Source organism: Aphelocoma coerulescens, chromosome 28, assembly GCF_041296385.1.
Source record: "Aphelocoma coerulescens isolate FSJ_1873_10779 chromosome 28, UR_Acoe_1.0, whole genome shotgun sequence".
Classification (NCBI taxonomy): Eukaryota; Metazoa; Chordata; class Aves; order Passeriformes; family Corvidae; genus Aphelocoma; species Aphelocoma coerulescens.
Window position 1 is genome coordinate 6,448,675 of NC_091041.1, and position 22,149 is coordinate 6,470,823.

At 63.2% G+C, this 22,149-nt stretch overlaps 3 protein-coding genes across 5 annotated transcripts in view; 1 reads left to right on the top strand and 2 right to left on the bottom strand.

Annotated features, from left to right (window-relative positions):
• Positions 1-744: 744 nt before the first annotated feature.
• Positions 745-3,858, bottom strand: ATP5F1D (ATP synthase F1 subunit delta). Its single transcript, XM_068997298.1, has 5 exons — positions 3,694-3,858; positions 2,752-2,905; positions 2,308-2,396; positions 1,726-1,854; positions 745-872 (listed from the first exon to the last, which is right to left on the bottom strand). Exons 1-4 carry the CDS (start codon positions 3,826-3,828, stop codon positions 1,732-1,734), a joined length of 501 nt encoding a protein of 166 aa, XP_068853399.1. The 5' UTR covers positions 3,829-3,858; the 3' UTR covers positions 745-872; positions 1,726-1,731.
• An 811-nt stretch (positions 3,859-4,669) lies between these two features.
• CBARP (CACN subunit beta associated regulatory protein) lies at positions 4,670-11,969 on the top strand. 2 transcript variants are annotated; one of them, XM_068996875.1, is made up of 10 exons: positions 4,670-4,715; positions 6,843-6,914; positions 7,469-7,614; positions 7,713-7,774; positions 8,077-8,242; positions 8,312-8,486; positions 8,682-8,834; positions 9,156-9,363; positions 9,480-9,663; positions 9,988-11,969. In XM_068996875.1, the coding sequence occupies exons 2-10, from the start codon at positions 6,867-6,869 to the stop codon at positions 11,171-11,173; spliced, it is 2,328 nt and encodes a 775-aa protein (XP_068852976.1). In that variant the 5' UTR covers positions 4,670-4,715; positions 6,843-6,866; the 3' UTR covers positions 11,174-11,969. The 2 variants fall into 2 exon arrangements, with proteins under 2 accessions (XP_068852976.1, XP_068852977.1); XM_068996876.1 differs by lacking the exon at positions 4,670-4,715 and having other exon boundaries at positions 6,760-6,914.
• Positions 11,970-12,781: 812 nt separating this feature from the next.
• The window catches only part of STK11 (serine/threonine kinase 11), a 32,438-nt gene continuing 23,070 nt past the window's right edge, over positions 12,782-22,149 (bottom strand). For both annotated transcript variants that reach the window (XM_068996878.1, XM_068996877.1), the window contains 3 exons: positions 18,583-18,776; positions 14,616-14,835; positions 12,782-13,350 (listed from right to left, as the gene is read on the bottom strand). In XM_068996878.1, coding sequence (XP_068852979.1) covers positions 14,627-14,835; positions 18,583-18,776 — 403 coding nt within the window. In that variant the 3' untranslated portion in view covers positions 12,782-13,350; positions 14,616-14,626. The remainder of the gene's footprint in view (positions 13,351-14,615; positions 14,836-18,582; positions 18,777-22,149) is intronic.

Sequence of the window (22,149 nt, forward strand, 5' to 3'; positions counted from 1 at the left end):
TGGGAGGGTGGCACGGAGCGAGGGGCCCGGCAGCAGCTGGTGCAGCAGGGACACACAGGACACACATCCCGGATGCCTGGCACAGGCAGAGCCATCCCCTTGCCTGAACCCATTCCTTCCCAGCGGCGCCGTGGCCCTTCCTGCTTTCCTGGGCTGTGAGGAGCCCTGAGGAACCCCAGGTGGCCTCCTCAGACAGGGCTGCACCCAGCTCGCCCCGAGCTCAGCAGAGCAGCTCCAGCCACCCCCAGCACGAATGGAAGCAGGAAAGATTCCCACCATGCATCTGCTTCCCTCTCCACACCAAGCCCATCTCCAGGAGCAGGGGAAGTGCCACTGGCAGCAGCAGGGGATGGGGCAGAGGCCGGCAGCTGCTGTCCAGCTGTGAGAAGCACCGTGCCGGAACAGCCAGGCTGGCGTGGATTCCTGCAGCGCCGGAGCCAGGAGGCTGAGGCAGAACTGGAGTTGGGACACAACGGCTCTGGACCAGACCTGTGCTCCTCCTGTGCTGCTGAAATCCCACTGTCCAAGTGGTTACTGGAGATGGAGGTGGCTGGAATACAGGGAGGGGGTTAATAAACCTGTCTGATGAACCTCCTGGGGGTGAATCTCCCCTGGGGAATGCCCAGCCAAACCCCAGGGCAGTGCTGGGGACCCCTTCCCAGGGTGAATCTGCATTGGAGCAGGAGCTGGGAGCTGCTCCTGGCTCTGGCTGCAATTGCTGCCTGGGAAGAAGGCGACGTGCCATGAGAGGGGGTCACATTTCCTTTTAATTGATCAGAACCATTTCTCCACTTCCATTTGTCCCGTTCCATCTGTACAACCAGGGAGCAGAACAGGGACAGGCTGGGAGTTCTGCATCCACAGTGGGATTCCTGCAAAACACAAAGTGGGGTCGGGTTAGTGCGGGGTGAGCTCAGCTGGGCCATGGATCCCAATCCAGGGCTTGGCCCCACTCCAGCTGCTCAACTGCTGTGAGTAAACACGAGCCACCGGCTCTGAGGGATCAAAGAGCACCCGGACCAGAGAGCAGGAGAGAGCAGGAGCTGGTGCCCTCCTGTGCTCCAGGCTGAGCCCGTTGGAGGCTGTCAGTGACTCACAGCCCCACACAGCACACGGTGCAGCAGTTCCCAACTGCCAGCACGTGGGAAGGGAAGGGATGAGGCACAGTCTGAGCAGGGCAGAGCAAAAAGAGGCCACAAGGTAAGAGCCTGGCCTCATCTCCCCTGAGGCTTAAGCTGTTTTAGTGGGAGCACGTGGGGCAGAGGCCACGTACTCTCTCTCTGTGGGGCCCAGCATCCCCCCTCTGCCCCCAACTTGTCCCCAGGCATGGCCAGTCCCAGTGGGGACCCAGGGCACCAGCGAGGCCCCAGCAGTCACTGCAGCTCCCAGTCTGTCCCAGCACCATCCACCCACCCTTGTCAGGGCTGAACTCCAGTGTGTCAGATGGGCTGGACCCTGAGGGCTGGGCTGGACCCCACAGTGTCAGGATTGGACCCCACGGTGCCACAGCCCAACCCAGCCCAGCCCCAAGCCCCGCTGCCATCTTGCAGTGCCAGGTCAGCTCTGGGCCAGGGACCCCCATGGGCCCCCCAGAGCTGAGGCCTGACCCTGGCAAGTGACAGCTGTGGTGTCACTGCTCCCCAAAAGTCAGGCAGATCCTCTTGCCCAGCCCGGCAGGCCCTAGAGCAGGTCTGGATGCTCTGCCAGGCTGCAGGTGAGCCTCACCTGGATTTACTCCAGAGCCTTAACCAGGGCTTCATTAGCTTCTACCTTAATCTGAGCTTCTGCTTTAGCAGCTTCATCGGACGCTGCTGCCATCTCTGACACAGCTTTCTCCAGGTTGGATTTCGCCGTCTGGACATGAGGGCACAAGGAATGTGTGTCATTGGGAGACAGTGCAGGACAGGGGACTGTCCTTCTCTCCCTTCCTCCCCTGCAGCCACTGGTCCTTCATATGGATGCCAAGGACCCACTGACTTGGGAACCCCACAGAGCTACAGACACAGCTGTGCTGGCTCCAGACACCTTATCATCAGGGAAAAGCTGTTCTGGGGGTGGGGACAAGGTCAGTGTCTGTCCAAGGGGTGGGAAATAGCATGGAGATTTATGACTGCAGAGCTCCCTCTCTCCAGAGAGTTCACCAAGGAGGAGCCCCAAGCCTCTGATCCCAAAAGGTTGTGGGGGTCAGACACAACCCTGGGTTCTGGGCACAGGAAACTCCCAAGACAAGCACCCCAGAGCAGAGAAGGGGGGCAAATCGCCTCCAGGGAGGGAGCCAAGGGCTGGCCACAATCTCTGAGTACTCACAGCCAGGTCCAGCATGTCCATGGTCACTGCCTCCTCTGCCAGCACCTGCACTGTGGAGTCGGCGTGGACAGTGACAGAGCCGCTGCTCACTATGAGGCACAATGTGGGGTGGGTCAGCCTTGGCATCCCCACCATCCTTTCCCGAAACAAACCCTCGGCCCCCTCCTGTCACATTTCCAGGGACTCCCACATTCAGGGACTCGGCTCCCATCCCATGGGAAGCTGGAGCAGGGGATGCTCCCAGAGAGCCTGAGCAGAACCAAGACCTGACCCCAGCCCACGGCTCCCAGAGCAGCTTCCAGGAGCCCCTGGCAGGCTGGGAAAGCAGAAATCCCTGGAAGTGCACCAGGCCACACCTGGATGGGCAGAGCCTCCCGTGTGAAAGTGCCAAGAACACCATCCCCACGCCCACCTTTCCCCCCCAGCTCCTCCTGCCTCGCTCACCGAAGTACTTGGTGGCCGTCCCATCCTCGGCGTGGACTGTGACAACGCCCGGCCGGAGCACCTGGAGCGTGGGGACGTGGGATGCCAGGATGCCAAAGGAGCCGGTCAGCGTGGGCACATCTACCTGCTTCACGTTGGCACCGTTGTAGAACACCTGCATGAAGAGGGCAAAGGGGCACGGTCACTAGGGATGGGGGGATGAAGAGTGGCAGCTCTGCAGAACCCAGGGAAGAGCCCATCCCGAGGGAGCAGCCCAGCTCCCAGCTCCTGGCAGGTTCGGCACGCCCAGGTGTGCCCAGGACAGGCTGCACCTGCACGGGGTGGGAGTGGAGCCGGGCACCGGAGGAGAGGTGCTGGCAAAGGCAGTGGGGAAGCGTTCCCAGCTCCCAGGGGCACGGCGAGGAGGCGGCTCATGGAGACACGGAGTCGGGAGTGGGCGAGAGGCGCCGGCACAGCCGGGAGCAGCCTGGGAAGCGCGTGGGGAGCCCTGAGCTGCCGTCCCCGCTCCGGCCCACGCTGCCGGGCTGTCCCTGTCCCCAGCGCCAGCCCGCGCCCTGCCCCGGGGACAGCCCCGGGCCCGGCGGGGGCGGACCGGCCGGGTACCGCTCCGGGCCGGCGGCGCTGCGGCGGGGCCGGGCCTGGCAGGCACAGCGGGTCCAGCAGCGGGGCTGGAAGGGCTGAACCGGCCTCGGGCAGGCCCCGGGAGCGCTGCGGCGGGGACCGAGCGCCCGGGGCAGGCGGGCAAGGCCCGAGGTCAGGGCCAAGGTCAGCCCGGTGACAGCCCCGTGACAGCCCGGCCGGACTCCGGGGACCGCAGAGCTCCCGGGCGCGGAAAGCCCCGCGGGGGCGGCAGCACCGGCCGCGCCCCGCCCGCCCCGGGCCCTCAGCGGGCACCGGGCGAGGAGGTTGGCGGCGGGGGCACCGGGACCGGGGCGGGCCTACCTGTGTGGGTGAGGCGAAGGTGAAGGCCATGGCGGCGGGGCCGCCGGCGGGCTCGGCATAGCCGCGGGCGGGGGGCAGCGGCAGCGCGGGGCGGGCGAGGCGGAGGAGGCGGCGGGCGCAGAACATCGCGGCCATGGCGGCGGCGGCGGCGCGAGGCAGGCCGGGACGGCGCCGGACCACAGCTCCCAGCGCACCCCGCGCGCCGCCCGGCGGAGGAAAAACGTCATGCTGCACCGCATAGCCTTATGGGAGTTGTAGTCTCCCCGCCTGCCGTGTGTCGTGGTGCTGGTCGGGGGGGGCCCCGCTCCGCCCCCGCACCGAGGGGCCGCAGCACCCCCGGCCCCCGGTCCGGCCGTGCCCCAGCGGCTCGGGGGCTCCGGGGCAGGGAGGGAGACAGGGAGGTGGGACAGGGACGCAGGCAGAGCTATGGGGCAGGCAGGGGTACAGGCAGGAGTGGTGGTACAGGCAGGGATGCAGGCAGGGATACAAGAAGGGCTGGTGCGGGCAGGGCTGGTGCAGGCGGGGATGCAGGTAGGGGTGGTGCAGGCAGGACTGGTACAGACAGGGGTGTAGGCAGGGCTGGTGCAGGCAGGGATGCAGGGAGGGGTGGTACAGACAGGTGTGCGGGCAGGGGTGTAGGCAGGGCTGGTGTTGGCAGGGCTGGTGCAGGCAGGGATGCAAGCAGGAGTGCGGCCAGGGCTGGAGCAGGCAGCGGTGCAGCCAGGGCTGGGGCAGGCGGGAATAAAAGCAGGCGTACAGGCAGAGGTGCAGGCAGGGGTGCGGGAGGAGGCGCAGGCAGAAGCGCAGGCAGGGCTGTGGGGCAGGCAGGGGAGCAGGGGGGTGCAGTGGGGGGACAGGCAGGGCTGGTGCAGGCAGGGCTGGGGCAGGCAGGGCTGGGGCAGCCCCTGTCCCCACGTGACGCCCGCGCCGCGCGGGGGCGGCTCCGGTTCATTCATAAATCCCGGGGCCGCCCCGCCGCACCGAGCGCAGCGGCGGCGATGGAGCCCCGGTCTCGGTTGTAGGTGAGTGTCTGGCTCCGCCGCCTCGCGACAGCCCCTATCGCGACACAGGGAACCGGCCCGGCCGAGGGGAGGCCAACATTCCCTACCGCGCGTGGAGGTCCCGGGGGCTCCTGCCTCGCTGTCACCAGCCCTGTCGGCAGCCCTGTCAGCAGCTCTGCCTGCATCCCTTATCCCTGTCCCACATCCCTGCCCGCATGCCTCATCCTGCATCCCTGTCTCCCTCCCTGCCCCACATTCCTGCCTGCATCCCGCATCCCTGCCTGCATCCCGCATCCTTGCCTCCATCCCCGCCCCACATCCCTGACTGCATCCCCGTCACCGGGCTGGGGCGCGGGGGTGCAGTCACAGGGGGCAGAGCGGGTCCCCGCCACACCCCCAGCCCAGCCCCGGCCCAGCCGGACCCCGTGGGTCGCACACACGCGTGGGGCACAGCCCCGGCCCGCCCCCCGCGCCCCCTCCCACGTGCGGAGGTGCGGCACCATCGGGGTCCTCGGTCCCCGAGCCTCCGCCCTGGGCACTGGCGGCGACCCCAGGACCCGCCCCGTGTCCCCCCCCCCCCCCCCTCCCGGGGGGACAGCCCGGGGACCGGCCCCCTCCTCCAGACAATGGCCGTCCTGTTCCTGCCGGGTCGCCATGGAGACGGGATTCCTCCATGATGGGGAACAGGAGGAACATTCTTCCTGCTCCCCCCGGCGCCCCGCGCCCCCCGCCTCGGGCCTGAGGGTGCCCCGCAAGGATCTCGCCCGTGGGGTGCCCATCCCGCGTGGAGCCGCAGCCCCTCTGCCGGGGTCCCCCCATGTGGTCGGAAGCGGGACCTCCCCCCTCCCTGTCTCGGGGGTCGCGGGATGGGTCCCCTCACCTCGTGCTGCATCCCACCAGCTTGGAGATGCCCGAGGGGCGGTGTGGGCAGGGGGTTCTCTGCCTCGGGAGGCCCCCAACACCCCGATAATCCTCCAAGGGGTTCATACCCCGACCCGTGACAGGGCTGCCCTCAGCCATCACCATCCCTCACTGCCAGCTGCGACACGGCCACCCCTGCGCTGTCCCCACGAGTGACAGTCCCCACCCCTTCACGGGCTCCATTCACATTTTTCACTGACCTAATTTTGAGCGGCTTCCAAGTGCCCACCCCTGCCTGCTCCGGGGGTCCCCGACAGCATCGCCCACCCAGCACAGGCTCAGCCACTTCAGCAGCCTGGGGACACACGGAGGGGACACACGGAGGGGACACACGGCCTCGCAGCGGGAGCTGGAGCTCGGCAGCCCCCGGGAAGGGTCGGACACGCGGGAGGGTGACGAGGTCCCCGCCGGGTCCCCAAAGGCCGCAGGGCCGATGCCGCGGAGAGGTGTGGGACCCCTGTCCCCCGCGGCTCTCGGTCCTCAGGAGCTCGGCCCGGCCCCCCGGCCCCTCGGTGTCCCCCCCCGCGCGGACAGCCCGGTGACGGAGCCGCTCTCGGGATGACTCACGAGCGTCACCCGTCGCGCTCCGGCGACACCCACGCCACGAGCTGTGGGGCGGCCACCTGCCCCCCGTCCCTGCCGGGCGCCCCCAGCGCGGCTCCCCCCGAGCTTCCGCGGGCCGGGGGTCCCCCGGCAGCGGGGCTGGGGCTGCGTTTGGCCCCCTGGGACGGCAGCGCGGCGTCACCCCGGATCCGGGGCAGGGACTTCTCCCCCCGGGCCAGCTCTGGCCACCAGCACCAGCCACTGTTTGCCGGCTCCGGCCCCAGCCGGGCGTGGGGACCGCGGCCGTTCTCCGCGGGGCCGGGGGCTGTGCCCACGCGAGTCCGAGGGCTGGGCGCGGGGGGTGGCTGTGCCCGGCGGGGGTGAGGGGCTCCTTTGGGAGGGGCAGCGGTTCTGCCCCCTCCTCCCCATCCCTCTATCCGTCCATCCCTGCTTCCCTCCTGACCACACCCTCCATCCCTTCATCCTTCCCCTGAGCACACCCTCCCTTCATCCCTCTATCCCGGTCCCTCCCTCCATCTCTCCATCCCGGTCCCTCCCTCCCGGTCCCTCCCGGCAGCTCCGCACCGCGGTGCCGGGCAGGGGCCGGGCAGGAGCCGCCGCCGCCGCCCCCGGCCCGGCCCCGCCCTCCCGGCCGGTGCCTCCCTCTGTCTCCCCCCGCCCCAGGACACGCTCGGGCCGGGACAGACCATGAGCGATGACCCAACACCCTGGGACAACGCGACCGAGAGCGCCACGGTGAGTCCTGCCTGTCCCTGCCGCGCCTCCCCACGTCGCCAACCTCGGGGTCCCGCGGGAGGGGAGGATGCATATTGGGAGCTGTGGGGTTCTCGTGGCTGCCCTGGGGCTGGCGTCTTCTCTCGGGTGGGGACAGCAGCAGCCCTGCTGTCACCTCTTGCTCTGCCAGTGCTGGGCGTGGGTGACAGCTCTTCGTGCACCGCTGGGATGCTCTGGGTGCTTGGGGTCCAAGGGCCTGGGGGCTACTGCTGGATCAGCCCCTCTGCCCCGGGCAGGGGGAGTGAGGACGGACCCCCGCGGCGGGGAACGACTGGGGGCCCTGTCGCCGTCCCCATCCCCGTTCCCACTCCCGCTTGGCGCGGGGGCCGCGGGCGGCTCAGCCCCCCCGGCTGCCGTTGCCTTGGTGCAGGCAGGGCCCGGGGGCGGCGGGGGGTGGGAGGGGGGGCGCGGCGGCTCTGGGGAGCAGCGCTGGCGTCAGCGCGGTGGGGGCAGGTTTGGGGTGGGCTGGGATCCCCCAGCGTGTCCCCACGGCTCAGCTCCTCGGGCCCGGGCAGGCGGTGCCCGGCGAGGTGTCCCCCCAGGATGGGTACGTGCTGCTCCTCGCCCTGCTCTCCATCTTCATTGGGGGCACCCTGGTCCTGCTCTCGGGCATCCTGATCATCTGTCGCCGCTGCTGCGAGGCTGACCGCCGGCACTCCAGGTGGGCTAGGGGTGATGCCACTGTCTCCGGGGTGTGTGGTACCGCGAGGAGGGTCGGGGAGGCTGGGCCGGGCACCTCTGATCCTCCTTCCCTCGCAGAGCCAGCGATGACCCCGAGAAAACCAACACCACTTACCTGGATGACTCGCAGCCAGCGCAGGGTGAGTGACCCGAGTGCAGCGCTGACCCCCCCAGCGGCATCCCAAGTTCTGGGGAGGGCAGTGAGGCAGCTCCTGGGCCCTCCCCTCCCAAGGTGCAGCCACTGGCCCCACAGCAATGACCACCACACACCCCTTGTACTCTCCATTATCCATCCCTGGCTGTGGAGCGGGACTGGCAGCTGGGAGCAGGGAATTCCAGGCTGGCATTGAGGCCATGGGAGCAGCAAGTTTGCCAAGCCTCAGCTGGGGAAGCCGGGGTGCACCACGGAGGGGGAGCTGGTTGCTGACCCCCTTCTCCACAGATATCACGGGCAAAGCAGAGGACCCCGAGTGCCTGTCATCCTCCAGCTACCGGGATGCGGAGAGCGAGCGGTTCCTGTCCTCCAGCTCCTCCACTGCCCGGCGCGTCTCCTTCAACGAGGCCGCGCTCTTTGACCAGGGCAAGAAGACCCAGGAGAAGGGGAGGAGGTGAAGCTCTGGGCTGAGGGGTGGGACAGGAGGCCCAGGGCTGCCCCTCCTGACCTGGCTGTCCCGCAGGTACACACTGACAGAGGGGGACTTCCATCACCTGAAGAATGCCCGCCTGACCCACCTGCACCTCCCACCGCCTGCCCTCAAGATTGTCACCATCCACGAGTGCGAGTCCAGCGAGAACAGCCTGGCCATGACCCCCCGCCTGCCCCCGCCCAAGCCTGGTCTCGCCATCTTCCAGGTGAGCCCCCAGCACCGGAGGGACAGGTGGGACATGGGGAGCCGGGCATCCTGCAGCACCCCAGGGAGGCACTGCTGGGCCCAGGGTGGGAGTCTCAGGGCCTTGCTGGAAGTGGAGACAGGAGGCCCTGGGGTGCAGGGGCCCCTCCTGGTCCCCACCCTCGTGCAGACCCCCTGAGCGTGCTCTGCCTTGCAGCCCCCTGCGGGGGCCCTGCCTCGGCCAGTGCTCCCCAGCCATGCCGTGGGCCCCAGCTCTGCCCTGCCCGGGGACACCTACAACTCCACCGTGGACACCAGCTTCACGGAGGCCAGCCCATCCACCTCCTCCAACTCCGGGGAGGGCCCCTCGGTGAGTGCTGGAGCAGGGGGCCGGGACTTGGCAGGGGAAGGGGCTCCCAGCCTGCGCAGCCCCAAGGGTCCTGTCCTGCTCCCTCCCTGTTCCCCCAGATCCCATCCCTTCCTCCCCCCCCACTCCGTGCCAGGGAGAGATGTGGGCATCCAGCTAGAAACAGGCTCTGCCCCCCCGCCTTGTCCCTGCCCCGGGGGACATTTGTGCATCTGCTGTGGCCCAGCTCTGCGGAGTGGACAAAGGAGCCGAGTGGGATGCGGCGGGGCTGGGGGAGCATGCGTGGGACCGAGCGGGCACTCACAGCCCCCCCCACACCCCCAGTTCACAGCAGCACCCAGGAGTGGGAAGGCGGCTGGGGTGGGCAGTGCCGGCCCCGGGGAGATCCCCCCGACCCCCCCCCAGGGCACCGTCCTGCAGTTCTTCACTCGCCTGCGTCGCCACGCCAGCCTGGACGGGGCCAGCCCCTACTTCAGGATCAAGAAGTGGAAGCTGGAGAGCACCCAGCGAGCGTCCAGCCTGGACACCAGAGGTGGGGGGCAGTGGGGGGGCTCCGCGGGGCTGTGCAGGGTGCGTGGACATGTGTGGGTGAGGGGCTGGTGGTGCCGGTTGGGTTTGTCCCCCAGCCCTGCCCTGCGCCCCCCCCAGGGTCCCCCAAGCGTCGGCAGTTCCAGAGGCAGCGGGCGGCCAGCGAGAGCATGGACCAGGAGGACCGGGACCCGCATCAGACCGACATCATCCAGTACATTGCCCACACGGACGACGTGGCCTTCCACCCCGCGGGGGGCCCCTTCCTGCCCTCCCCCGCCAGCCCCCCACCCTCTCTCGGCAGGTATTTTTCAGTAGATAAGAGGGGACGGGGATGGGTGAGCCGGGCACCGGGAAAGTCACCGAGGGACCCCACGCTGCCCTGGGCATGGGGAGCTCCCACCTCTGCGGCTCTGGTGGGGCAACCGGGTCTGGGGTGAGGGGTCTGGGGGAGGCTGGTGATGGGGAGGTTGGGCTGGTGCACGGGCACGGTGGTGGGGACAGCATGGGGGACCGGGTGGCACCATGGAACCGCTGTGGAGCCTGCAGGGGCCGAGCTGGCACATCCCTGCCCGCTGCCTGAGGGGTCTGTCCGGTCCCTGACGTGACACCGGGGTGGTGCTCGCAGGCTAGAGCCGGGCGAGGGGGGCGCGGGCAGCCCCGGCGAGTCCGGCGTCCCCGAGCAGCCCAGCGCCTACCACGACATCTGGAGCCTGCGCGCCTCGCTGGAGCTGTACGCGGCCTCCGAGCGCAGCAACGACCAGGACTCGGTGCGCAGCGACGGCGGGGACAGCGTCTCCTCCACCAGCGGCGTGCCCCCCTGCCCTTCCCCTTCCCTGGACGAGGCTGAAGGCCCCGAGGAGAAGTTCTGGGGTCGGCCCAAGCCGGAGGAGTCGGAGCCCGGCACACGCAAGCTGCTGCAGATGGACAGTGGCTACGCCTCCATCGAGGCGCCCAGCCGGGGGGGCGAGGAGGGTCCCCCCAAGGACCAGACGGCCTCTGAGAAGCGCATTTGCTTCACCAGTGCTGGGCGGAAAGGAACGATCTTCGAGAGCTTCGAGGGCCGGGAGCCGGAGGAGGAGGAGGAGGAGGAAGAGGAGGAAGAGGAGGACGGGGGGAGCACGACCCTGGGCGCAGCGGGTGGGGGCCACCTCCGTCCCCACAGCCCCCTGGCCTGGTCCCCGTACGGGCAGATGTTCCCGGGGCGGGAGGGGCTGCCCCGGCGGGACTACAGCATCGACGAGAAGACGGACGCGCTGTTCAACGCCTTCGTGCGCCACGACCCCCAGTTCGACGAGTCGCCGCTGCGGGGGAAGCACCGCTCCCGCACCCACCTGCGCAAGCAGTGGCAGCACACGAAGCAATTCAGCGACCCCGGCGTGCGGTACCCGGCGCTGGAGCGGCACCGGACGCCCCTGCGCCGCGGCGACAGCGCCAACTACCCCCTGGACGCCCGGTTCCACAGCCCCCTGCCCCGCATCGTCAGCGCCGGCGACGAGGAGGCGGCCGAGGCGGCCGATGGGGTCCCTCCTGCCCCGGCACTGCCTGACCCCGAGATCCAGGTGATCGTGGAGGAGCCCGGAGAGGCAGCCCCTGAGCCCAAGGCTGGCTCCGAGCCCCCTGAGGACGATGACTGCCCCGGCCCCGGGAGATGCTTGGGGCTGGGCTCCAGCTCGGAGCTAATGGACAAGATCGCCGGCGGCCTGGAGGAGCGGCTGTATGGGCATCTGAGGAAAGCGGGAGAGAGAGAGACCCCCGAGCGCACGGTGGCCGTGGCGGCCAGTGATGCCCCCCCCGACCACAGCCCGGTCTAGGCCCAGCGTGAGGGGGAGAGACCCCGGCACAGGGGGGCTCGGCCCCCACCAAGGGTTCGGGGCTCCATCCCCTCCTGCTGCCGGCATGGGGTGCCCGGTGCGGGAAGGCTGTCCCGGCCCGGGAAGGCCAGGAGGGCACGTGGGGGCCCCTGGCTGTACCCCCACCGCGGGGGTCCGGTAGCGCGGGGTGGCCGAGCCCCCCGGCCCGGGAGCGACGGCCCGGACTGAGAGAGCCCCGGGGGTCGGGGCGCGGAGGAGAAGCCGAGCGTTGGCCGGGGGTCAGCGCTAAGGGACTTTGCTGAACCCCCCAACCCCGCTGAGCCCCCGTGGCACCTCCGCTCTCCCCTCTCTCCGTGGTTTTACAAGCAATAAGCCTCTCGTCCGGCCGGGAATGTCCCCGCCAGGAAGGGGCCGGAGCTGGGTGTCCCCGCTCCGGAGGATGCTGCGGTGCCGCCCCGGCCAGGGGGCAGTTTGGGGAGGGGGGAGTCACCTCCTCAATCCCAAACCCCCTCCACGATCTGCAGGGAGCCTGGGATCTAAACTGGAAGCAGGAGGCCTGGGCCAGGGGGATTCCTGAGGGGCTCAAGCACCTCCTGCGGGGGGGGCCCACAGTGGCAGCCTAAGGGCTGGGGGGGGGGTCAGGATCAGCCCCGGGAACCCCAAAAATACCCCCCGGAGGGGTGGGGGCTGCCTGGTGCCTGCCCCCGCTGCTCCCCCCTCGGCCCAGGGTACAGGGTGAGAGCAGAGCAGGGGGTCCCCAGTGTTTGCTGTGGGTGACCCCCAGTGCCCCCCACCACCCCAGGAGCTCAGTGGGGGCTCGAGGATATTTATTGATTTTTACAGAGGCGGCGGCTGCTCGGGGTGTGGGGGGGAAAGGGAGATGTGTTCGCTTTTTATTGGGTTTTTATTTGTTTCAAAGGATGGGTGAAAAAGAGAAAAAAAAGAAACTGCCCCAGCCCAGCCCCGGCTGCGTCACCTGGGACTCGGCAGCGGGGGGGGACAGGCAGGGCCCCCCCAAACCCCCATTGCATGCGAGTAGAGGCCGGGTTGCCCCTTCCCTCTGCGCAGGCTCTGCCCAAAGCCCTCCCTCCATCATCTCCGCGTTTTTAAGTCTATAAACAAAGGAGAAATGCCAAAACCAACCAACTGTGACGTCTCTGAGCTCTTTTCTTACCTTCTTCCCCCCCCGGAATGGTGCCTGTTGAGGGGGTGGGGGGGCTCCGGACCTGGCATTGCCCCACAAGTGTAGGGTTTGCCTGGGGGGCCATGCCCTTCCAAAAGGAAAAGGAGGAAGAGGGGCTGGTCGTGCCCCTGACCCCGCCTGCTGCAGGAGGAAGGACATGAAACCCACCTGCTGTTTTCACTTTATTTTTCTTTAAAAAAGAAAAAAAAAAAAGAGAAAAAAAAAAAGGGGTGGAAAAAAAGGGGAAAAAAAAGAAAAAAAAAAAAAAGCAGAAAAAAAGCCAAGTGACTGCCAGTGTCCCGATCCCTTCTGAGCCCAGATTCCTCCCAAGCTCTGAGCCCTTCCCGGGCCCTGCTCCCTTCCGAGCCCCTCTGAGCCCCCGTGCAGCATGCAGGTGTAATAGAGTTCTGCTTTGTCTTAATACCTGTTGGTTTTGTTTGGTTTTTTTTTGTTTTTTTTCCTCATCTGGTTTATTTTAACACATCACGATGTGTAGGAATCTCTAAATATACCGCAAATATAAACAAAACAAAACAAAAAAAGAAAAAAAAAGAGGAAAATATATAATATATAACAGTAGTCTAAAACATAAAGTGCACGGCAATGGCTTTGCACGACTCTACATGGCCGGGGGGGGGGCCCGGCAGGGGGGAGGGGGAGGGTCCCACCCCCCCCGACCCCTCATCCCTCCCTTCCCATCGCAAAATTAAAAACAGAATCAGTGTCTTGATTGGCAAAGAGTGATTGGGGGGAGGGGGGCAGCGTCCTGGCAGCCACAGAGTTCAACTTCCAGGTGTCCAGAGGGGAAGGTCCGGCCACTGCAGCTTCGTGTCCTGGCGCTGGCCGGAGCAGGGGGCGCGGGGAGGGAAGGGGGGGCTCCTTGGTTGGTTTCCTCTGGTTTCCTTTTGGATCGCAAGCACAGTCCAGTCCCAGGAGAGAGGCAGAGCTGGGGCGAGGAGGGGAACGAACGCAGGCTGGCCCGGGCCTGGGGACGCTGTGGGGAGAACAGAGAGAAGGGCGTTAGGGAGGGCAGGGGGTGCCCAGTTTGGGGTGCTGGCTCTGCTCCTGCCCTGCCCCGGGGCTCCCTCTGGCACCCCGGGATGGGAGCAAGGGGCCCAGGGTCTCTGCAGAGGCAGAGGGGCCTGGGATCCCTGAGCTGCCCCTGGAAGGTTTTGGGTGCTCCCACACCTCGTGATCCCTCAGACAGGTGAGCCCAGACCTGCCCAAAGCAAAACCCCGAGGAGAATACGCTGCCAAGGAATGTCATGGATGCCAAGGAGGGGAACATTCCCTTCCTTCCAAAGGTTCCTGGACTAAGGGGGGCAGTGACCCAGCCAGGCTTGGGCAGCCCGCACGGAGCTTCCCTTTCCAGCAGCAGCGGAGCGGGGAAGGGGCAGGAGGAGCAGCAGGTCCGGAGAGCCCCATCCCAAGCTCACTCCCCGCAGGTGACTCACTGCCCCCATGAATTAAAGATGGAGCTGCCACGGGCCTCTGACAGCTGCAGGGGGAGGATCCGGCTTTTATTTCGGGCTTTTTTCACACCACAAAGCTGGTCGTGATCCAGGAGATAACAGAGCTCAGCCCCAGCAGCGCCGTGACGAGCATGAGGCCGGGGGCGGATGAGGCTGAACATGAGTCACTGCTGGCTCCGTTATGAATGAGGGGTGGGAAGGAGGGGACAGGGCTCTGAGATGGGGAGGAAGGAGCCGGAAGGAGGGGGGGAAGCAGGGAGTGGGCTCAGCTTCCCCTGGAAGGGGCTTGGGCATGGCAGTGGCCTGGACATGGGTGACAGGGCCACCTCCTGGGCTGGGGGCAGGTCCCATGGGGGCCTCTCTGGGGACACCCTGGAGCTCAGCATCCCTCTGCAGCCCAGCTCCTCTGTGCTCCCCAAATCCGGGTAGGTGGTGAGGCCGGGAGCAGGGCAGGGGGGGCCTGGTGCCAGGGAAAGGGGGTGTCGTGACGCAGCCTGGCCACAGCCCAGGAGGGGAGAGAGACCATGACAGCACCTCTCACACAACAGGCCAGAATAGAGCAGAGCCAGGCGGGCAGAGCAGGGCATGGGGAGTCCCCCCTGGGCTCTGCACCCCTCAGCACCACAGGGAGTCCAGACCTTGGGTACCAGGGACTCTGCAGAGGGATGCTCAGGACCCAGACTACAAAACACCCCTCCACTCCCTCCCGCTGCCCATGGCTGGGGCAGGCTCGGATGTCCCCTTTCCCATCCCTCAGGCAGAGACCCCCGGGGTGCCCCTGCAGTACCTGGGCAGAGCTCACTGCTGCTTGCAGGTGGAGAGCTTGCGGATCTTGCTGCTGGCGGAGCAGGCCTTGCGGGAGGGGTTGGAGGAGGCGCTGGCCCGGCGCTCGCCCTTGGCCCTGGCGCTCAGCTGCCCCGGCTCCGTCCCGTTCATGCACACGGCCTTGGGCAGCCCCTTGCCGCGGCTCTGCCCATTCTGCCCGGCCTCCTCCTCAGGCACCTGTCCTGCAAGGGAACGGCCACGGTGAGATGTGGCAGCAGCCCCTCAAGGAGCATCCCCTTCCCAGAGCCCGGGATGGATCCAGGCTCCTGCGGGAAACCTGAACCTGCTCCTCCTTCGAGGAGCACAGGGGAGAGATCCTGAACCTGGCATGTGCAAGGTTGGGAGCCCAAGACTGCACCTCCCTCCCTGCTCCCCTCGAGGACGGGTTTGGCCCCTGTTCCCCCAGCACGCAGCAGATGCTGGTCCCCAGCACACAGACATGGTGTCCCCTCCTCCCTGGACTGTCTGTGTGCCCTGCCTCAGACCCCAGGCAGCAGCCTGGCTCCTCCAGGGAGGAGAGGGGCAGCAGTGGATGAGGTCACTCCTCTTCCTCCTGCCTTCTCTGCAGGTCCCAGCCCCAGGCACCAACTTTGGGGTACCCAGGGGCTGGGTGTGTTTGCAGAACGGGGCAGCACAACCCCTTCCCAGCAGGGCCGGGGCTCAGGTTCGTCACCGTCCCCTGAGGGAACACCCAGATGGGTGTCATCAGCCCCTCTCCCTCAGCTCCCTGTGACTCAGCAGAGCAGGTGAAGAGCCATTTCCAGAGGCATCTCCTGCTGCCACAGCCCGGACTTGGGTCACATCCCTTCAGCCGGGGAGTGACGGAGGGATGTGGCTGCAGAGCATCCCTGGGGGCTCCCAGCGGGCACACAGCGCAGCCCCCAGCCCAAGGCAGGGCTGAGGAGAGGCTTTGTCAGGCTCCTGGCTCCCCCCCACCGGATCCAGCCGAGGCAATTTCCTTCCAGCAGGAACGTCACGCTCCAGGGCCCTTCAGTTATGACTCAGAGGTTTGAGTGGAAGCAAAGGCTGTAAGACGATTATGTATAATTTTCTTTAAAGGATGCTCAATCCTTTCTCCGCCAAGGCTGGGCGGGACGTCAGCTCCGCTTGCGCCAACGATCACCCCACTGCTGGGAGCTGGGGGGGACACGCAGGACTGGTGGGAGAGCTGCTTCTCCTCTGAAGGAACACAGTGGGGGTCCCCCCTCGGACCCCTGTGCCTTGCCACATCATCCCTGGCCACTGCCAGAGATGGGAAGGGATGGGGGGATGCATCCTGGGTTACACGTGCAATCGATTCCCTCCGGATCTGCCCCTGGATCCCTCCCAACAGCTCCCAGAGCTACCACAGCTCCCAATCGCGGCCTTGTGGCTGCTTACCTGAGTGCTCCTGCCATGGGAGCAGACATGGGCTGACTGGCCAGGGACAGCTCCTGGCTCTGGGCACCCAACCCTGGCACTGCCAAAGCCGGTAGCACCTGCAGTGCCCAGCCTGGCACCCCAGAGCAGCACAGTCCTGGCACAGCTCACCACAGAGGATTGTGGTGATGGGGATGCTCTGCCCCGCCAGGGCGTGTGCCAGTGCCTCTGGCACTCTGGCAGTGACTGGCACAGCGGGAGGCTTGGGAGCACAAAGCTCATGGCCCTGCTATCGATCCCTGACTCCTCTGGAGGGGTGATGGCTAGAAAGGGATCAGGGATCCGAGTTCCAGAAGAGGGGGGACACACCGGCCCCAGAGCCCCCAGGGATGGGGCTCCCTCGGGGGCTCACATGGGTCAGGCTGCAGTCCCAGGGCAGCACAGCCCAGCTGCAGCCCCCCAGAGCTCCAGGTTTTTCCTCCCATCCCACCGGCACCACTGCAGAGCCTCAAACAACCCCATTCAGAGCAAAGCTGAGCGCTTCTCCTTCCCCTCCCTCGTCTGAGCTTGGGCCAAGTCAATTAACATTTCTGACTGGGGAGGGAAAAAAGAATCCATCCAAACAGCTCATTTGTCTTTTGTGTGACTCTTCCCTCCTCCCCTCCCTTCCCTGCTTCAAAAGCACAGTCCTGGGAGTCTATTATGGATACCAAGGAGGGAGGTGAATCGTGAGCTAATTTTACCTCCTTCACCAATGACAGTTGCTGACGTTCAAATTAATGAAAATAAAAATTCAGCATGGGCTGAAGTCTTGGCAACTGCTGCCCCCGCGGAACCGCTGACCCAGCGCTGCGTCTGCCCGAGCAGCTCCTGCCCACCTCACCCTCACCACGAGCAGGGCTAAAAATAAAATAAATAAAGGGAGGGCTGAGAGAGGAACCAGGAACGTGGCTGCTCATCCCTGCTCTTCTGTGCCACCCCTCACATTCTTAATGGCTCCGCATCCAGCTCATTCAGGCACCAAAAAAGGTTTCAAAATAACACCGCAAAGAGGTTGTGAATCGCTGTTTGTCAGACTGAGCACACAGGCACCATGAGCAGCCAGGAATGCACCTTCCCGAGCACCAGGCTTGGCTCAGAAGCTCCAGTCCTGGCTGTATTTTCCAGCCTCAGACTGAAAAACCCAGGAGCAGGTGCTGCAGGATGGGGCTGCAGCAGAGGAAGGGTTAATGTAGGACAGGAAAGAGAAGAGCTTGGCCGAGCAGGAACCTCACATCCCTTCACTGCAGGCAGAGTGGGGAGAGGATTCTGCCTCCAGGCCACAGCCATCCTCTCCTCCATCCTCTCCTCAGCACTTCCCTGGATGGGATGTTTAACACCGATTGAACCAGGGGCTTGAAACATTTACATCTCCCCACAGAGATGCATAAATCTTTAAATAACCCTTTAAAAATGAAAGCACTTCCTCAAAGCCCCTTCTTCCTCTGAAGAACACAGGATTTAATGAGGTTTCCTCTTTCCCCCCCACCTCAAAACCCAACACCCACCCCCACCCATGAGTCACTCACACTCCTGCTCTGGCTGCCCAGCAGAGCCACAGCTGAACTGATCCACCGTGTACAAGGGGGTTTTTAATTTATATTTTAATACAGGATCAGTTCTAGAAATGTAGTACTGAGCAGGTTCAAAGGGATGCTGCAGGAAGACTTGGGCAGAAAAATTCACATTTATTCCTCTCTGCAGCTGCCCCCACCTCTGCAATGCCTCACAAACCCACCGAGGGCCTGTGCTGGGACCCTCTCACCCTGCTCCTCCCACGAGTGTGCTCCCAGTGCTGAGGGGATTCCTGCCCACCACAAACACTGCACATCCCACCTCACCAGCCTCTCTCATCCTTTAGGTATCTAATCCCTCTGAAACAGCATGAGTTACATAGAGAACATGGAAGATCTTCCAGTAATCTGCCTGTCATCTGCCATGACAGCTCTGACTCGGGTTTCAACGCTGCTGTTTGTATGAGGAAGGTGAAATTCCTGGTGATACTGCTCCAGAGGGGATCCCCAACCTCAGCCACCTGCCTGCATGGGGCTCATCCTTCTCAGATGGGATGGACGTGGAGTTGGGGAGCACTGGTAAGGGCCAGGCTGGGATGGACATGGAGTTGGGAAGCACTGGCAAGGGCCAGGCTGGGACCAGTCTCCCAGTGTGCAGGGGATCCCCCAGGTGTGCCATGTAACCTGAAGACAGAAACATTTCAGGGCTCTCCTCCCAAATAACTCATTCTAGCAAAACTGGTCCAAAGAATGAACTGTGCTGAACAGCAGAGTCCAGCAGCAGCTGTTCCTGGGAGAAAGGAAGAAGCAAGAAGCTGGCACAGGGGTAACACTGGGAAGGGCATCCTGGTCGATGGAATCAAGGACTGAGGAATCTGGATCATCATGGCTCACTCACATCATTCCACAACCAACAGTCTCCTCCTCTGCTGAAAGGATTATTCAGACCTTGAGGCCTTTCCTAATAAAGCTTTAAACACGAAAAGACAAAAAAAACCCCAACCCCTTCTCCCCTACCTGGTACTGTGAAGTCCTGAGTGTAGATGATATCATCTTCAATGTCATACAAGTCATCATCCTCTTCCTCATTGTAGCCATGCAGATCTTCCAGGTAAGGCACCGCCGTCATGCTCCTCCACCTGTCCTTCGTCTCGGGGCTGGGAGGGATGGGCACCAGCGCCTCTGCCTGAGCGTGTTTCTTCCTAAACCAGCTGCAGAGAGCCCAAGGACAGAGCTGGGTCAGTGCACAAGGCATGCAGGAATCCTCCACTGAGGATGGCCCCAGCCCACCCCAGTATTCTGAGCTGGGAACTCCACCCACGGCAGGTCAGGAGGAACCAAAAGGTCTGGCCAGGTGTCAGAGTCTGCTGCAGCACACACTGGGAACGGGACAGGAACAGAGGGACAGGCACAGAGGGCAGCTCAGGGTCCGGACATGCAGCTCAGGACCATTCTCCTCATCACCCAAACTACCTGTAAGTCAAAACACATCAGCAGAGCTGCCAGAGCTCCTGAGTTTTATTATCCAAGCAAGCAGGACAGAAGGAACTTCTCCTATCCTGAAGCTGAGGCTGATCCAGCCCAACAGACACAAGTTTGCAGGATCCCAGCCCAAGGAGAGGGGCAGTTACTGCAGCAGTTTCCTCTAAAAGCCAGTTTGCACCAAGGCCACAGCAGAAACGCTCCTACTTTATCTTTTTATCCCCCCTCTGTCTCAAGGGACTCCTATCACCACCAAACCCCGTGCTGCCATCTGGCCAGGAAAGGATATCAGCTCCGAAAGCTGTTGTTAATCAGATCAGGAATCCAGCAGGCTGCCTCCCAGCAGCATCCCAGAGCCAGATGGGATAAACCTCTTAGGTTTTCATTGTACTCCCATAGCAGAGCTCTGACTCCAGACTGTCTGGGACATTTCCCAGGGCTGCATGTGGGCACCCAAAGTTTCCTGGAAGTGCTGTTGGAGCCTCCACACTCTCAGTGACCCCCTAAATGTAGGTGGGAACAGAAGTTCCTCCAGACCCAGGTACCTCTAACACACCTTTCCAGCCCAGACAAGCCTGATGGGACACAAGTGCTTCCCACCCTGCAGTTGGCACCCAGTAACTCCTGGCCTACAACCACGGAGGAGGGCCTGAGCCAGCCCAAGAGCTCTCACCAACCTGAGCCATCTGGTTTTTATCACCCCAGTTCCAAATTCCTTTCAGGAAGGAAGGCTGAAGGCACCTCCTGCACAGAGCTGTAATTATCATTTTGTTCTAGTCTTACACTGCTTTGACAGTCGGCCTAAAAAAGAAGTGGGATTCTAACAAAACTAGGAAAAGCGAGGAGATAAACAAATGGAAATGCAGCTACTGGGACAAATCAGGCAGGATTCAAGGGAGGGGTGAACTCTCATCCAGAAACTGCTTCACCATCAGTATCTTTAAACTGTTTTCTCCACAGCAATTGAGTTTTAGAGTCAGGCAGCCCCTTGTCTGCAGGAAGGAAGGTGTTGTTTGGAGAGAGGGACAGGAACTGCTGCAGATCTCAGCTGGCAAGTGTCACCTCTGGGCCCTGAAGTGGCATTACAGGAGCTAAGCAAAGCCCATCCCAGCTGCTGGACTGGCAGGAAGGGAGCGGGACCAGCGTAACTCGATTGTGGCCAAGGGCTCTTCACAGACCCCAGGGATGGCTTCCTCGGTGACGTGCATGGCACACCGCTCTCCTAATCAGATCAGCCCATTTCCCTTCCCTGGAGACTGCGTTCATTGAGGAAGCGACTGCCAAGACAGCAAATCCAGCCGGGGCTGATCTGGCCTGGCAGGATCAGCAGCACAGAGGCAGAGGAGCCACCAGCCACCAGCTGGTTTTGCCAGGGGAACTGAGGCTTGAGGGATCCAAGCTCAGCACCAGAGACCTCGGGAGAAGGGAATATCCAGGACAAATGAGATCAGAGTGACTGCTGTTAAAAGGAGAATTTTAAAGGGAAAAAGCCTGGAAGTCCACAGCAACTGGTGTTTTTATTTTGCTGTATTTCAGCTCTGCCTCTCTCTTCCCTCCTGTCCTACTTACCAGGAGAGTAAAAATAGGTTTTTATTAGCAGCAGAAACCTGAATCACTGTACTCCAGTCATTATGCTTCCATCCTCCGGGAGGTGATTTCAAACACTTGCATATGCATATATGGTAATGAGGATAGAGAGTGAGAAGAGAAATCCATTGAAGTTCTAAGAAAAATCAAAGACCTCTTGGAAGGCGCCTCAAGCAGTTCTGTATGGAGTAGTGGAGTATTTCCTAGCAAGGATTTTCCAGCAGGGACAGTCATTCTGCTTTCTGTGCTGGTGCTGGAGGTTGTCAGTGAAGATTTACTCTTCAGCTGAGAACCACTGGCTCCAGGAACACCCTCATCTGCCTCAGGAAACCACTGCCTGAGCCAGAAGGCAGCACCTCTTGGTCAGCGATGGCCATGAGATAAAGCCCCTCCTCACCCTGCCCTCACCACCACCCAAAACACGGGCTGAGTGCTGATGAGCACCTTGCTCCACCAGTTACTCCCAGCTTTAGGGATGTTCTCTGAGCCAACTGCACTGGCACACACACAATTACCTGGTGCTTGTGGCAGCTGCTTTAACCCTGAGGGCGAAGAAAAGATTTTGGGTATCTCAAAAGCGCCCCTTGTGCAGAACATCCCTCTGCAAGAGGCAGATTCCTCCCTGGTCTCTGTTTCAAAGGGCTGGGAGTGGCTTAGAAATGCTTCAGAGTGAAGGCAGCAGTAGGAAGGGATTATTTCTTCCTATTCCACAAGCTCATTGAGGTGCCTGCAAAGCTCAGAACTGCTGGGCAGCAGCAGCACAAGCGTTAATTGTGATCCTGCCAGGCAGAAGTGGTGCCCAGATGGCTGCTGTCAGCCACAGGGAGATAAGACAGCAAGGGTCAAGGACTGAAGGAGAAGAGGAATCTGGGTTGCCCAGTGCTTAATGAGCCTGTTTGGTTTGCAGCTCCCAAGCTCAGATCTCACATCACAAGTCCTCCCTCTGCTCTTTTCAAGTCCTGGTATAAGCAAGGTTAAAATAAGAATCTTGTAAGCACAGCTGCAGCTTTCCAACACTCCCAACTATTCACTTCCCATTTGGGTCACAAACATTGCAGTTGGCTTGGTTTGCACAGGGATGGTTTTCTCTGAGAGCAGATGCCAAGCTGCAGATCCCTGCCCTGCCAGCCAGGGTCGGGAGGAGTGATTCTCCACCTCCTGTGATGCCATGTAAGGGCCTCGAGCTCCCTGGAAGGTCACTGTCACCACAAGCAGCAGCTAACAGGCTTCCAGTTTAGCTCAGCTCCCTCACAGGCAATCATGGAAGGCACACAATGTCCCAGGGAAAGGCAACACACGCCAGCAGCGTCCCTGCAATCACTGCTCCAGCTCTTGTTGCATCAAGAGATGTCCAAGCTCTTCAGTCAGGTTCAGAAAAAAACAAGGTATGAAAACAGCAGTTTCTCCCAGCTGGTGGTAGGACCAAAGGTGGCTGGGATGGCTCAGACTCCTACAAGGAGTTCTGGAGATTCAGTCCTTTAACACACCACGTTACAAAGCTGATTTGCAGAATGT